The sequence below is a fragment of the Sinocyclocheilus anshuiensis genome, unplaced genomic scaffold, assembly GCF_001515605.1.
Source record: "Sinocyclocheilus anshuiensis isolate Anshui unplaced genomic scaffold, SAMN03320099.WGS_v1.1 scaffold1447, whole genome shotgun sequence".
Classification (NCBI taxonomy): domain Eukaryota; kingdom Metazoa; phylum Chordata; class Actinopteri; order Cypriniformes; family Cyprinidae; genus Sinocyclocheilus; species Sinocyclocheilus anshuiensis.
The window spans coordinates 176,294-192,087 of record NW_015536547.1 but is presented as its reverse complement, the minus strand read 5'-3'; the positions used below and the strand labels follow the sequence as shown (position 1 = coordinate 192,087).

The following is a 15,794-nucleotide window of genomic DNA, read 5'->3' as shown; positions in this document are numbered from 1 at the left end:
ATTAGCGGTTGTAATTACATCAGCAGATTCGGCACATTCGCGATAGAAAAGCGGCGCTTTCACGTTATGATATTACAACTGAAATTACAAACAAAAAAATACACATTCTGAGACATGAACTGAAATGAATTGTGAATTTTATTAACATTAAATCGTCCTCCTCCCATTTTCACCTCAAAATGATGGGGAAGCTGTGCCTCCCCTGACGAGCCGCCACTGGTTGCAGTTGAACAGTCCACAAGTCGTCAAATAAAGCTCACGCATTCATAATAAAACGTGCCGCAGACGGCTCCGGGGGATGAATAAAGGCCCCCTGTAGCAAATCCATGTGTTTTATAAAGAAAAATATTCATATTTCAAACGTAATAAACACTTGTCTCTCACTTCCGCTGACTGTCATACACTGAAGCAGTTCCAGCAGATGACGCAGCACGTCGGTGTTGCGTGATTAGTGACGTTGTACATTTAAGGAATGTACATTTAAAACATGATTTCTTAATGTTGATTTCATCGTATTCCTTGCAGGTCATTGATAGAGGAACTCTGGTTAAGCGACAACTCAGGCTTAGCCTGACAGTTAGCCTGCTCCAGACCAGGGGTGCGTTTCCCAAAACCATCGTTAGCTAACTATGGTCGTTACTGCCGTTGAATTCAATTAGCAACAACGGAACTTGCGACCATGGTTGCTTTCGGGAAACGCACCCCAGGTTAATTTCCCAGCACAAGTTGCAACAGTGACTGAGCTTGAGATATGGTAATTTTGCTTTATGAAACCAAATCAAGTGAACTGAAATAAGCCTGGCTTATTTGGTAAACTAGTTTTATGAAACAGCCCCCTGGAAAAGTTGAAGTTCTAAAACCTTGTTGAACTGGCCCCCCGACTGAGCCTGGTTTCTCCCAAGGTTTTTTCTCCATTCTGTCACCGATGGAGTTTTGGTTCCTTGCCGCTGTCACCTCTGGCTTGCTTAGTTAGAGACACTTAATTTCCAGCGATATTGTCCACTTGATTGCACAGATACTATTTAAACTGAACTGAGCTGGATGATGACATCACTGAATTCAATGATGAACTGCCTTTAACTGAAAATTGAGTGTTTACTACTATTGTCATTTTGCATTATTGACACACTATTTTCCTATTTAATACTGTAAAGTCTGTCTGTTTTACAAATATTTAGCCAATGAAAGGTATTAAAGGAACACTCCACTATTTTTGAAAATAGGCTCATTTTCCAACTCCCCTAGAGTTAAACAGTTGAGTTTTACCATTTTCGAATCCATTCAGCCGATCTCCGGGTTTGGCGGTAGCACTTTTAGCTGTAGCTTAGCATAGATCATTGAATCTGATTAGACCATTAGCATCTCGCTCAAAAATGACTATATATTTTATACACGTAGTAAACGATGTAACTACAGAAGAGTCAAGTTTTAAATAGGAAAAATATAGAAACTCTGGTCATTTTTGAGTGAGATGCTAATGGTCTAATCAGATTCAATGATCTATGCCAGTGGTTCTCAAATGGGGGTACGCAGGGGGTACGTGAGAGAAAGTGGAAACTGACATTTAGGAATAAATCGTGAAAATAGGTTATTGTATTTTTATATGAAATTAGGACTACACAATCTTTGTTAAAAAATAAAGTCATAAATTTAAAATGCATTTCAAGTTATTAGAGTTATTTATTGAGACCCGGATCCGGAATCAGGAGTAGTGTCTGCGCGCGAAATAATGTAGGTTAGGAGAGGTTGCGATAAAATGGACAGGTGGCTTCTTAAAAGAGGACAAGCTCCTCTGACAGAAGACAAACATGCTAAAAAAAAAAACCAAACCAGAACCTCAAAAATACAGCCCGTTTCGTGATGAATACATAGGGATGGGATTTACATCTACTTCACATAACCCTCCCTCAGCACTGTGCTTTTTATGCGGTGAGCTGTTAGCTAACAGCACAATGAAGCCATCTCATCTTCAACGGCATCTCCGGACTAAACACCCACATCAGGTCGGGAACTCACTGGAGTTTTTCAGAAGAAAATTTAATGTCAGAAGAAAATTTAATGAATTGACATCATGCCAAGAGAACATGAGAAAAGCCACAAGTGCATCAGCAAAAGCACTCGAAGCATCTTATGCTGTATCTTTACTTTTGGCGAAAGCTAAAAAGCCATTTAGCCTGGCTGAGGAACTGATAATTCCTGCTGCAGCTGTGCTCGCTGAGGCCATGCTGGATAAAACGGCAGCAGACAAGATGAAAACTGTACCGCTGTCAAATGACACCGTTTCGCGTAGAATTGACAAGATGGGGACTGATGTAGTTGAGCAACTGTTGGATAAACTCAGGGCTTCAATTGGATGAATCGGTTGATGTCAGTGGACAGGCCCAATTGGTTGCTTTTGCGAGATATGTGGACACCAGCGACATTCACGAACACATATTTTTTTGCAAAACACTGGAGGGGAGAACAACTGGAGAGGATATTTTCAACATTGGTACGGGATTTCCAGCTGATTTCATGTTCTGAGAAAAACAAATTAACAGTGTGTGCACTGACGCAGCAGCATCAATGACAGGTCGTATCAAAGGCCTCATAGCGCACATAAGGCAGAAGAATCCTGACATCCTGTGGACACACTGTGTTATACATAGAGAAACCCTGGCATCAAAGAAGATGAGCCCAGAGCTTAATTCAGTTTTGAATGACGCTGTCAAGGCAATAAACTTCATAAAGTCGTGACCACTGAATGCACGTCTGTTTCGGAGATTATGTGATGGGATGGGATCCGAACACACCGAACTCCTTTTACACACCGAAGTCCGCTGGCTTTCGAGAGGCAAAGTACTGAATAGGCTGTTCGAGCTGCGAAATGTGGTGTGTTGCTTTTTGTCAGACAATGCGTCCCCTCTTGCCACTTTGATTAAGGACAATAATTGGATTGCCAAACTAGCGTATCTAGCAGATATTTTTACTAAACTGAACAAGTTGAATCTCAGTCTGCAAGGCAGGGACACTACGACTTTGAAATTTTATGACCGAGTTGGTGGTTTTCTCAAGAAAGCGGAGCTGTGGAAGAGACTGTGTACAGAGGGCGATTTTAGCTGTTTTCTTCAGTTTGATAGCTTCGTCGTAAGTGAGAATATGGAGAGAGACACAGTAAAAACCTTTCTGGATGGACACTTAGCTAACGTGATTTCTAGTTTCAAATCATACTTCCCTGATGTAAGAGAGAAGTCTGAGCAACTGGATTGGGTTAGAAACCCATTTACACTTTCCCAAAGCAACTGTGGCATGCTACCTGTTCACCTGAGCGAGGAGCTATTGGATTTATCCACGGACCATGGGTTGCAGACTACTTTTGAAAACTGTTCCCTGACAGAGTTTTGGGTGTGTGTGAGGAGAGAGCACCCTGAGCTAGGGAAAAGCTTTGCTATGACAATCTGGCGCTTCTGAATCAGCGACTGTAAGTATGTTTTCTTAATAGTTTTAAGTATTTGCTACTGTCTGTTCAAATGTGGAGTTTTTGAGCAGCGCAGAGTAACGCGTCGTGTGTTGGAACACCTACTCCCATTTGGCTCTACCTACCTCTGTGAAACCTCATTTTCAGCAATGACCCAGATAAAAACTAAACAAAGAAACAGACTTTGCCTTGAAAATAGTCTGATAACAGCTGTAGCTTCCCTGCCACCAAGAATGTCAAAGATCTTAAGAGAAGGACAGGCCCATGTATCCCATTGAAAGGATCACTGACAAATTGACACAAATGGGCATACTAGACTTGTATAAAGACATATGAAAACTGAACTGCTAGTTGAAACACACTGAAAAAAAAGTAACTGTTGAAAAAATGTTAAAAAATGATCACAATTCACTTTTATTGAACTGAAAAACACTGATTTACCTATAACTATTATGCCTAATACTTAAGAGATTTACATAGTTGCGTAAAGCTACATACAGAAATGTTTATAAGAAATAAACCTGCTCGGGGGGCATCATATATAATAACTGTCTCGCTTTTATTCTTATTCAGGACTCAAATTGGCACCTGCTGGCTGCTACACTGTTTCTCCAGCCTCTGGGCTCCCTATAATTTCACTGTATCTTAAAGCAAAATGTTGTTGTCTGGTCAAGGGGTACTTGGCTTGAAAAAATCATAAAAAGGGGTACTTAAGCCAAAAAAGTTTGAGATCCACTGATCTATGCTAAGCTACAGCTAAAAGTGCTACCGCCAGACCCGGAGATCGGCTGAATGGATTCGAAAACAGTAAAACTCAACTGTTGAACTCTAGGGGAGTTGGAAAATTAGCCTATTTTCAAAAATAGTGGAGTGTTCCTTTAAAAAGAGCTTGTGACTAAATCTTGTTGGATCCACTCAAACTGTCGGTCAAACCTCATAACTCCACCCCCTCTATCTTGACTGAATGAACTTAAGTTCCACAGCAGCTGGACAAAGTCTTGCAAGGGTAAAATTAGATCATGTTGTTTGAATAAGTACAGCGATTTCTTTACGCAAGAAACAATATGTCTATAAAAGCTCATATTTTAGTATTTGAGGTCTGAAACATATGGGACCGGAGAGAGAGGGCTAGCATTTGCCATCGAGTCACTTGAATAGCCTGTGCATACCGGGGCGTACAGTAGCATTTCATCTTTTATAAAATGAGATTTTGGCCAAATGTATTTTACAACAGGAAAAACTGAGCGCCCATATAGCTACAACAAACTCTGTAACCTGTTGATGAAAACGTTATGTGATGCTGCCGTTTTAATGACGGACAAAATGCACATTTGCGCACATTCGCTGGTCAAAAACCCCATAACTGCATTTGAGTTTGACACAAAGCGACTGAGTGATCCTCGTCACCTAGGTCAAATATATTTCTAAGAGATTTCTTCTTTGATGTATGATTGCTGATATACTTAATTTATTAAGATTTATGGTTGCATGGTTAATTCATGTTTACGCTGTTAATACGTATTCGCTAACTAGCAATTTTTAAAATCTATTTCTAATTTATACTCCACTCGTCTTCACATGTATAAACGTAGTAAAACATGATTTTACTACAGTAATGTTAAATAACAATAAAAAACATTACAGAATCAGATCACAGTGAAATCTATATATTTTATCACGCGGAATGTAATGTAATACTATATAGAAGAGCTGCACGATTCTGGATAAATTGAGAATCACAATTTTTTGTCTCAAATATAGATCACGATTCTCCCACAATTCTGAACAAATCAAAATAATGTGTAACAAAATATTAATTGCTGCAATCTATTTAAAAGTGTTTAATTAATTTGAATGAATTACTAAACATTATAATATATGTATTTAAAATATAATATATAAAATACACCAATTTAATATTAAAATTATGAAAACATGGTTTGAATGGATGATTCAATGACTCACTCAAATACTTACTTCACTTGTTTCATTACTGGATGAATAATTTTTTTTAACGAATCTCTTGCTTGAATACATTTTTTAACAGTCACTTGTTGTCACCTAGCGGTGAAACAATGTAATCGACACAAACGTTATTTGAAGCGCCAGTTACTTTCAAAAGATTACTTGCTCTATTTTGATCGCTACCTTAGACATCAATGTTTATATCCAAACTATGAACTTATACCAGCTCTGGCACAATTACAAATGTTCACTGCAACTGTAGTTTTTTTTTACTTTTCACAATATTTTATTAATTTTTCTATTGGAACTGGCTTACTTTAGGGAACGTGCAGTGAATAAGAGACCTTCAAGAGGCCAACATCCTTGGTCCTCCACAGTATCAAGTTTTTGCCAGGTAGGTGGATACATGTTGAATATGTTATAGTAACGGTATGGCTATAGTTTCTTATAATCTCCTATTTTGACTGGAATTGTGTTGGACATAATTATTTTAATTATATTTCAAAATAGTTTGGCAAAATTACTTGACTCATTTGATTGCTGATTTGAAGATTGCTGTTGTAATTAGGTTTAAATAAATCCTGTATATCTATATCATCTATATTATTATTATTATTTTGGTTGTTATTAATAGTGAATAAATCTAAAGCTTTTGAGACTATTATTTTGTGTTATTTAATTTGTCATTCAAATGTGAACAATAAAAATAATCCCTTAAGAGTATCACAAAGCATGCGCATGCTTTCCCCTAAGCGTAAACAACGCTGATTACACAGATTATGTTCATGCGCGCACTTTCTCCTCCGAACATAAACAACGCTGATTACGCCGATTACGCTCTTGGGTACTCTCCAAAACTGCGGAAGATGTAACTCGGGGGAGAAGAATAGTTAAATCAATTATTTTTGTTTTCTTTGCGCTCAAAAAGTATTCTCGTAGCTTCGCAAAACTGAAGTTGAGCCACTGATGTCACATGGACTGTTTTACCGATGTCCTTACTACGTTTCTGGACCTGGGAACATTACAGTTACATTCGTGTTCCGAAGATGAACGAAGGTCTTAACGGGTTTGGAACAACAAGAGGATGAGTAATTAATGACAGAATTTTTATTTTGGGGTGAACTAACCCTTTAACAGCATTTGGGAACCAGGTTGTATTGGAAGTGAGGCTAATTTAAGACCCTGTACACTTAGATCATAATCATTATGTTCTTTTTCAATCTTGCTATGACATTCAGGAGACTGAAAGGAACAGATACTTGTCTTCACACGCACAACCCACACCATCCACATTTCAACCCGTCATTTCAGCTCCGCCACCGGTAGTCTTATCCTCATTACGCATCAGCTCGGAGTCCTCATCCAACCTTTTTGCAGACACTGCAAGATCATAATCACTATGAAAGCCTGTGAATAGCTTACATTGTTACAGTGTTTATGTTGAAACTTTTAAGTGAATTGTTTTTTTGTTCCATTTCTGCACTGTTGCACTTATTTGAATGTACAGTACCAGTCAAAAGTTTAAACACACTTTCCCATTATCTTGGATGTCCAAATGTTTTGACTGGTACTGTATGTAACTGTTATTAAAGGTTGCACATTGCAGTAAGTAGAAGCACTGTTTGGGAGTTGCATGGTAATGTGCAGGTTTTTACTGAATCTATACAGTATTTTTTTTTTCAACAAATTTTTGAAACCCAAATTACAAAACAGGTTGTGTATAACTTTTTCAAAGCCATTACATCACAAGTGTGCAAGTGTCTTGAGAGGCTGTGAATTGCTTAAATTGTTACAGTATTTGTTTAGATTTTTCTTACAACATGCATTTACATTTTGTTGTATTCTTTACATTTTGACACTATTGCCTTAGTAAACCTATGTGAATATATTTAACTGTTAATAAAGGCTATGTTGACATTGAAGTAAGTAGAAGCATATGTTTGGGTTTTGCACAGGTGTAAAATATACACAACATAATGTGCAGGTTTTTTACTGTTCAATATACTGTCATTTTTCAATAAATCTTTGAAACCCAAGTTACAAACAGTCTGTCTGTACATTTTTGAAAGCCATTACATCACAAGTGTGATAGTGTCTTGTCAATAGATTCAGTTGTTACAGTATTTGTTTACATTTTTGTACATGTAAAGTTTCAAGATAAAAAAATAAAAAACAATCCACAAGTCATTAAGGACTCGGGCGTAAAATCAATAACAGGTCAATAACTGAAGCACATAAATGACGTTTATTGCGATTATAACTTTTAACAACAGAAGACAATTCAGTACACCCATACACAACAAAAAGTATGCATTTCCAGACTAAAACTTAAAATGCATCCATTATAATTATCATTACATTATTTTTTTAATTATTTTTACTTTTCTAAGCGTGTTGCTCTTGCCAAGGAATGCTACCTGCCGGTGAGACAAAATAGTTTTTCGTTGCATTTTTGCTGGTATAGTTGCATTGCGGTGTGTTCTATGCTCCACCGGCAGAAAAGCCCCCATCCCATGATTCCTCCAGACTCCATCAACCATGTTGTGGTCAGCATTCTCCCAGTCTGTAAAGACTGGAGGTGTATATGCCTCTGACCTGCGCTCACAGAGGAAGTTGTGGATGCACAGGGAGGCCATTGTTATCTTCACCACCTTGTCTGGCTCCAAGCATATGGTCGACCTGAAAACGCTCAACCTGTTGGCAAGAATGCCAAATGCATTCTCTACCACTCATCGTGCCCTAGAGAGACGGTAGTTCAGGACTCTTTGACTGTGCTCCATCTGCCTGAATGGATAAGGCTTCATGAGGTCATGCCTTAAGCCTTAAGGGATATGCCTCATCACCCACAAACATGTAGGGCATCATGTCAGAGCTGGGCAAAGGCTCAGGTGGAGGAAAGTTCAGTAGGCCCTGGTCCATTGCTTTGCGCAAGTCAGAGTGTGCAAACAGTCCAGCATCTGAAACCCTACCTTGGCTACCCACACTTGCATAGATGAACTTGTAGTTCGCATCTACTGCAGCCATCATTATTACAGAGAACCTGCCCTTGTAATTGTGGTAAAGACTGCCACTTTTTTTTGGAGGCTGTATGTGAAGGTGCTTGCCATCAAGTGCCCCAAGGCAATGTGGAAACTGCCATTTCCTTTCAAAGTCCTGGGCTATTGTCCGCCATTCTGTCTCCGTTGATGGTGTCTACAACAATAGGAAAAAAAAAACCGTCAGAAAATCATCATCAGAATGCCTTTACAAGTCACAAGTAATACAAAATTGGATAGCCATCCTTTTGTTGCAAAGAGCATAGTGCTAAAAACATACAAATATGTATAAAGATAAACTAGGCATAAAATAATACATAGCATACAAATATAACATAAAATTAGGTGTGAAAATAAAATATAAAAAAGTATAGGCATACAGATAAAAAAAGGATAAAGTAATAAATACAAGTACGTATGTACTGTACATAAAAATATAAATAGAATTTAACAATGTCGTTGTTACTAGTCATACTTTATAGTAAAATAATATATACACACACACACATACGCTTGACACCTTTTTATTGGTCATTTTGTGTTTCAAGAATAAGGTCAAAGGTTAAGAATTATGCTATTTGTTACTTAAATATAAAAAAAATTTCTCTATTTAACATTACAATAGTGAAAGACGACTTCCCTTACTGATCACGTCTCTTGCGTGGCGGGATGTTGGACTCATGAAAAATAATCACGTAGTTTGTATTCACCAAACTGATTTACTGAAGTCAAAACACAGACGGAATTGGGGTTAGCGCGAGCGGCGCTTGCTGTGAGGTGGGAGCGACGAGCCGGCAGAGGATTGCGCAATCCTTCCTCGAACAGTTATGTTCACGATTTCCGATTTACTTAACGTATACTGCATGAGGGGGGCTGTGATTGGATGATGACAGGTATCGGTGATCATTCTCAAGTGATCAGCACTGCTGCTGTTGTATCAGTCAGTGGTTAGATCAGCGTAGCAGTCAAAAACGAGACAAGGGAGGTCACGTACGGGACAAATCAATTAGGCCCAAAATACGGGACATCCTGGCTAATACGGGACTGTTGGCAACCCTAGTCACAGGCGCACCAGTATTGTCATCATGGACTGTTGTTGTCCAATAAGATTGCCGTGAGTAAAACACATGCTTCAGACACCAGTCATGCTGATGGAGTACTCTCATTCCCATTCTCAAGGAACCATGCTTACATTTGTAACCCTAGACATTTTTGGACTAAGTGTTCAGATTTTGCAGTGTAGTCAGTTTAAATTGAACTTGAGTGAGCTACAGATCCCCCAAAATAATACTTCAGTAATAATACTTCAGTACAGAGGTTAAAGAGCTGGCTGTCTGGTGCAGTCTTAACAACCTGGAGCTCAACACGCTCAAAACAGTGGAGATGATCGTGGACTTCAGGAGGAACCCCCCTGCACTCCCCCCACTCACCATCATGGACAGCACTGTAACGACAGTGGAGACATTCAGATTCCTGGGCACCACAATCTCTCAGGACCTGAAGTGGTACATTCACATTGACTCCATTGTTAAAAAGGCCCAGCAGAGGTTGTACTTCCTTCGCCAGCTGTCAGCTCAGCTACCAAATCTGACCTCAGAAGACTACAGAGGGTAGTCCGGACTGCTGAGCGAATCATTGGTACAACCCTCCCTTCTCTTCAAGAACTGTACTCATCCAGAGCGAGCAAAAGGGCTAGCAAAATCACTCTGGACCCCTCACATCCAGCACACTCCCTCTTTGAACTGTTGCCAGAGCACTGAGCACCAGAACGACCAGACACAGGAACAGTTTCTCCCCTCAGGCAATCCATCTCATGAACACCTGACAATAAACGTGGAACACACAACACTATTATAACTTTTTTTATTTAACATACATACTTGTTTACATTTCAAATTTGCACCTAACATACCTGTATATACTAAATTGTCTATATTGTATATTGTGTTTTTGCTATTTTGCACAGTCTATTTTGTATATTATTCTTTTTATTATCTGTGTCTTGTCTCGTCACTGCCATTCTGTTGCACTGTGGAGCTTCTGTCACTAAAACAAATTCCTCGTATGTGTAAACATACCTGCCAATAAAGCTCATTCTGATTCTGATTCGTCAAGTGAAATTGCTTATGGGATTTCCACCCTGGGATAAAAAAAAAAGATATTTCAAAAAGAGGTGAAATGAGATGTCAATGTCTGGCTCTGCCAGTGGTTGTGAGTTGGTCTTCCAGAGGTTAAAGTTTTGCCAGTTTAACTGATGCCCATGTTAACTTGTAACTATGCAGGATGTGAAAAGCTGCTGCCACTATTCTAATTAAAGTTTCACACTACACAATGTTGGTATGTATTATTGTAAAGATGAAAATAAGGGATTTCATTACCAGTAACAACAGAAATATATTTAACAACAAAAAAAAAACGCTTTATCTTATAACCCTCTTACTACACTGAGGAACACTGCAGTTGCTTTCAAGAATGAGTTTGCAAATTATGTTTCAGGCCTTTGGTGTGAGGAGAGTTTCACCTATCACAAAGACGACATGTAAGGTCTCTCTCCAGTGTGAACTCTCGTGTGGACTTTCATGTTGTGTTTTTTAGCAAAACTCCTTCCACAATGAGGGCAGGTGAAAGGCTTCTCTCTGGTGTGAATTCTCATGTGGGCTTTAAGGCTTTGATTACATGTAAAACTGTCCCCACACTGAGTGCAAGTGAAAGGCTTCTCTCCAGTGTGAACTCTCATGTGGACTTTCATGTTTTGTTTTTCAGCAAAACTCCTTCCACAATGAGGGCAGATGAAAGGCTTCTCTCCGGTGTGAATTCTCATATGGGAATTAAGGCTTTCTTTACTTATAAAACTGTCCCCACACTGAGTGCAAGTGAAAGGTCTCTCTGCAGTGTGAACTCTCATGTGGACTTTCATGTTGTGTTTTTTAGTAAAATTCCTTCCACATTGAGGGCAGGTGAAAGGCTTCTCTCCGGTGTGAATTCTCATGTGGGCTTTAAGGCTTTGATTACATGTAAAACTGTGTCCACACTGAGTGCAAGTGAAAGGCTTCTCTCCAGTGTGAACTCTCATGTGGACTTTCATGTTTTGTTTTTCAGCAAAACTCTTTCCACACTGAGCGCAAGTGAAAGGTCTCTCTGCAGTGTGAACTCTCATGTGGACTTTAATGTTTTGTTTTTGAGTGAATCTCTTTCCACACTGAGGGCAGGTGAAAGGCTTCTCTCCGGTGTGAACTCTCAAGTGAACCGTGAGGACTGTTTTGTTTACGCAACTCTTTCCACAGTGATAGCACATGTTAGACTTTTCTCCGATGTGAATTTTGACATGATTCTTAAGCTGTTTCTTGTCTGTGAAACTCCTTTCACACTGATGACATATGTTCTCTCTTGAGTGAATTCTCATGTGATGATAAAGGTTTACTTTACTTCTGAAATTCTTTCCACACTGATCACATGTGAACAGCTTCTCTCCAACGTGAGCTCTCAAGTGAGTCTTAAGACATCCTTGAGCTCTGTTTCCTGAAGAAGTCTTTGTGGATTTTTCTGCAGCCATGAAATCAAGTTTCTTACACCGATCTTTCTCTTCGGCTTCATTCATTTCTTGACTCTCCTCTTTCAGTGCTATCATGTCTAAAGTGAAAAAGACAAATACAAATTAACACCAGCTTAATGGTACAAAGCAACAGACATCCAAACCAATCTGAAAGCATCAGAGCCAGCAACATATTTGCTAGATCCTATACTAACTAAACTACTGAAGGAGCAGTTACCTATTATCTCAGAGTCATAGAGTCAACTATGCTCAGTTTTGCTAAGAAATAGTACTTAAATCAGATTTTTTAGCCCCATCTTAGCACAGGAACCATACTAGTGTAAATTCCTTTCGATATGTGGACATCATGGATACACATAGACAACATAGAGAACACCGATACAACAGCGGGAACATACACATGCTCGCACACACATCTTACTTGTTAATATTTCTTAATATATGGGGTAATATCTGACCTCTGAGTACATTGACTGGATGTGCAGAACATCCTGTATATTATTATTTCCTGAATCTGTAATATGACACATCTTTCTTAATAAACTTGAAAATGCTTTGGTTGTACACTGTCTTTCTATGTCTGCTTTATTGCACGCTGCTGCTACTCCACACCACAGGGGTTGACTCAACAGTTCCCAATTGATGACTAATAGCATAGAGATAATAAATAGTCTATCTAAAAGTGAATCTAACACTTACTTATTAAGTTACATCTTTCTTCCAATGCTATTAGCTCTTTTGACTATATAGACTAGGGATGTGCATCTCTTGACTCAGGCCGATACGATACGCATCTCGATGCATAGCCAACGATACGATACATTAAAGATACATATAAAGCAGCTACCGATGCGATACGATACGATTCACCCGTTACGATGCACTGCGATCCAATTCGATTCAACACAATGCAATTCGATGCAATGGAGAAAATATGATCACTTTTAATGCCTCGGGGCCTGTTTCATAAAACAAGTTAACCAAATAAGCCAGGCTTATTTCAGTTAGTCTGACTCACTGTCAAATGATTTGGTTCCATAAAGCAAATTTAACATAGGCCTAGATCAAGCTTAGTCACTGTGGCAACTTATGGTCTACATTTTAACTGCTATAAGAAACACTAACTCATTTGAGCTTAGTAATTAGTACTGTAGCCTACTAGCTTACATTTGATTTACCTATTACAATAGTCCACTTACAGTTACTGCTATCATAAAAATACACTTTATATGTAGGTTTAAAATTCTACAAAAGACACATTTAATGTCCAAAAACAAATATATTAGCAAAATGTATATTTTACTCAGAATTATTGCGCTCCGCCTGTTTAGCGCGCATGCGTGCAGTAGCGCTCGTTGCTCTCACGTGCCTCGCCCGCTCCTGACAGCAAAATAGATATGTATGCATGACTTTCTAACATTTACAGATTAAAAATATACCTGTGGCATGTCAGTTATGCACTGAGGAAAACACAACGTCTCCAATGCATTAAACAGCACAGATATATTCACCGTTTATCATAGTGGATCGATTTGATCTATGATCGACATTAAGGTCTGCTTAAGAATAAGCGTGCACAAATTAGTGAGATTGTGTGAACTTAATTTGTCATTTATGGAACCGCTTTAGCCGATTGATTTGTTAGGTTATTTCAAGTCAGCTTTTGGACTTTAATCCCAGGTTTTCCTAGGGTCTCCGTGGTGTTGATACATGATATTCACGCAGCAGCAGTGATGAGAGAGCGCACTTGAAAAACAGTTTAGACAGGAGAAATCAATCTACATATAAAATATTGGTCACAGATTATTGGACACTTTCTAAATAATAAAAGTATAGCGTATCCACTAGTATATAAATGAATCGGTTTTTACCGATACAAATATGTTAGAAACGATGCATCGCGATATAAATGCCAACTTGCGCATTAGTTCCGCCCACTACTGGAAAACCCGGCAGTTCTTAAAAGCTGAAAAAATCCAAAGGAACTATTTCCTGTTATTTTGACAGGAAAATACAACAAAGAATGTCATTTACATGTAGTACGTCAATTCTGCATGTATGCAAGACTCTCTCGCTCTCTACTCTCACCAAAGCGACGACGAGTCGTTTGCCGTTACAATAGACTAGAGTTCACAGTACGTCAAATACAGGTGTGCTGCGCATCCATTGAGATGAACTGAAAAACAGCACAGATCGCTTGACAGAGAGTGAAACTCTGAAGCGCTCAGTCAGTGTTCGGCCAGTAAAAATATATCTGTGCTAAACTTATACTTAGCCTCCAACTCACACACTGGCAAGTAAAATCTGAGAATTTATTAACCATTGGCTAATATTAGACATCTAGTCGCCCAGAGTGAATATTTAGTCGCATATGCGAGTGATTTACTCGCAATGCAGAGAGTTGATTATGTGATCATAGAGTTCAACTAGAGTGACCATCAGCTGCTTGGTCACCACTATAACCTAGGGCCTAGGCCCTTCTCCAGCGATTGCTCAGTTTGGCCAGGATGCCAGCTCTCAAAAGTTCTCGTTTATCAAAATTTCTTCTAATAAGGATTCTGGGGGCCACATGCCTTCAATGCAGCAGAATTTTGTTTTGTAGTCTTCCCCAGATCTGTGTCTCAGCACAATCCTTTCTCTCAGCTCAGCAGGCCATTCCTTTGACCTCATGGCTTGGGTTTTGCTCTGATATGAATTTCATCCATTAGACTTCATATTGTTTTTTGTGTGTGCCTTTCCAATTTGTAATAAAAGTTCCTAGTAGGGCAGGAAGAATTGGTTCCCATCCACCCGCTTGACAGTTTTTTGTAACCGTTTTTTTTTTGTAACCCTAATGGTGTCTAGTTAAGAATCTTTGATGTTTCCAAGGTCAACTAATGACCCATGGGGTTCGTTTGGCGGCCATCTTGAAATGATGTCATTGCGAGTGGCAAAAAAAAAAAAAATCACAGATTTTGATAACTCCTGAACCGTAAACATACAAACACAAATGAACCCACTTTTTCAGATAATTCTGATACCAGGAATCAAATGAAAATGTCACTGACATGATACAACTACTCTTTATTGGCGAAAAATAGGCAAATTACTAGGGGTGGGGGGGAAATTGAAAATCGATACAGCATAGTATCGCGATATTTTCCGCGGCAATACTGTATCGATACACGGATGCCAAGTATCGATCTTTTATTATACTATTTGGTAGAATAACAAAATTAATTTCTTTACAGTCCACTAGATGGTGGTGTTGAGTTTTTCTAAAATCCTTTAATGCACGGCAAGCCGTTGATTATTCCACTTATTCTATGGTCATTTGCCAGTATTGACAACTTAATGCTGTTTATGATGTTAGCAGCGCAAAATTTAACCGGAAGGGTAAAAATGACGGTTATTTTCGTCAGTTACGGCTCGTTAGCTCTAGCATTCTGCCCGCTTCAAATCAGATACAGAGATGAAATAGTGCGGTAAGACCACATTTATTTGAATGAATTATCGATAGAGAGAGAGATGACAGTTGTGTGTGTGAATTACCTGCATCTGTGCGTCTCTCTCTACAAACAAGGAAGCTGTTTACTTTGATTTTACCTCCTTGCTGAGGAAGATAATGAAGCGATGTAGTATCTATGCTATTTTATTAATAAAAGTCGTGGGGCAGCACTGACAATAAGTTTCTGTGTGCACACACAGCGTGATCTGCAATCTCCGGCCTCTCTCCCTGTCACTGTGTTTATGTGCGAGTGGTGTGAGTGTGTGTGTGTGTGTGTGCATCAATTAAAGCAGCGCA

At 39.0% G+C, this 15,794-nt stretch overlaps 2 protein-coding genes across 2 annotated transcripts in view; both read right to left on the bottom strand.

The window, feature by feature from the left end:
• LOC107698818 (gastrula zinc finger protein XlCGF57.1-like) overlaps positions 1-15,794 on the bottom strand; it is a 66,682-nt gene that overhangs the window by 44,047 nt on the left and 6,841 nt on the right. The gene's annotated exons all lie outside the window — the stretch shown is intronic.
• Positions 7,798-11,614, bottom strand: LOC107698847 (gastrula zinc finger protein XlCGF8.2DB-like). The gene is made up of 2 exons (XM_016499978.1): positions 10,536-11,614; positions 7,798-8,614 (listed from the first exon to the last, which is right to left on the bottom strand). The coding sequence occupies exon 1, from the start codon at positions 11,612-11,614 to the stop codon at positions 10,982-10,984; it is 633 nt and encodes a 210-aa protein (XP_016355464.1). The 3' UTR covers positions 7,798-8,614; positions 10,536-10,981.

What these genes read in the sequence shown, in the direction of transcription:
- LOC107698847 (XM_016499978.1), bottom strand. Translation starts at nt 11,614, where the DNA reads ATGAGAGTTCACACTGCAGAGAGACCTTTCACTTGCGCTCAGTGTGGA.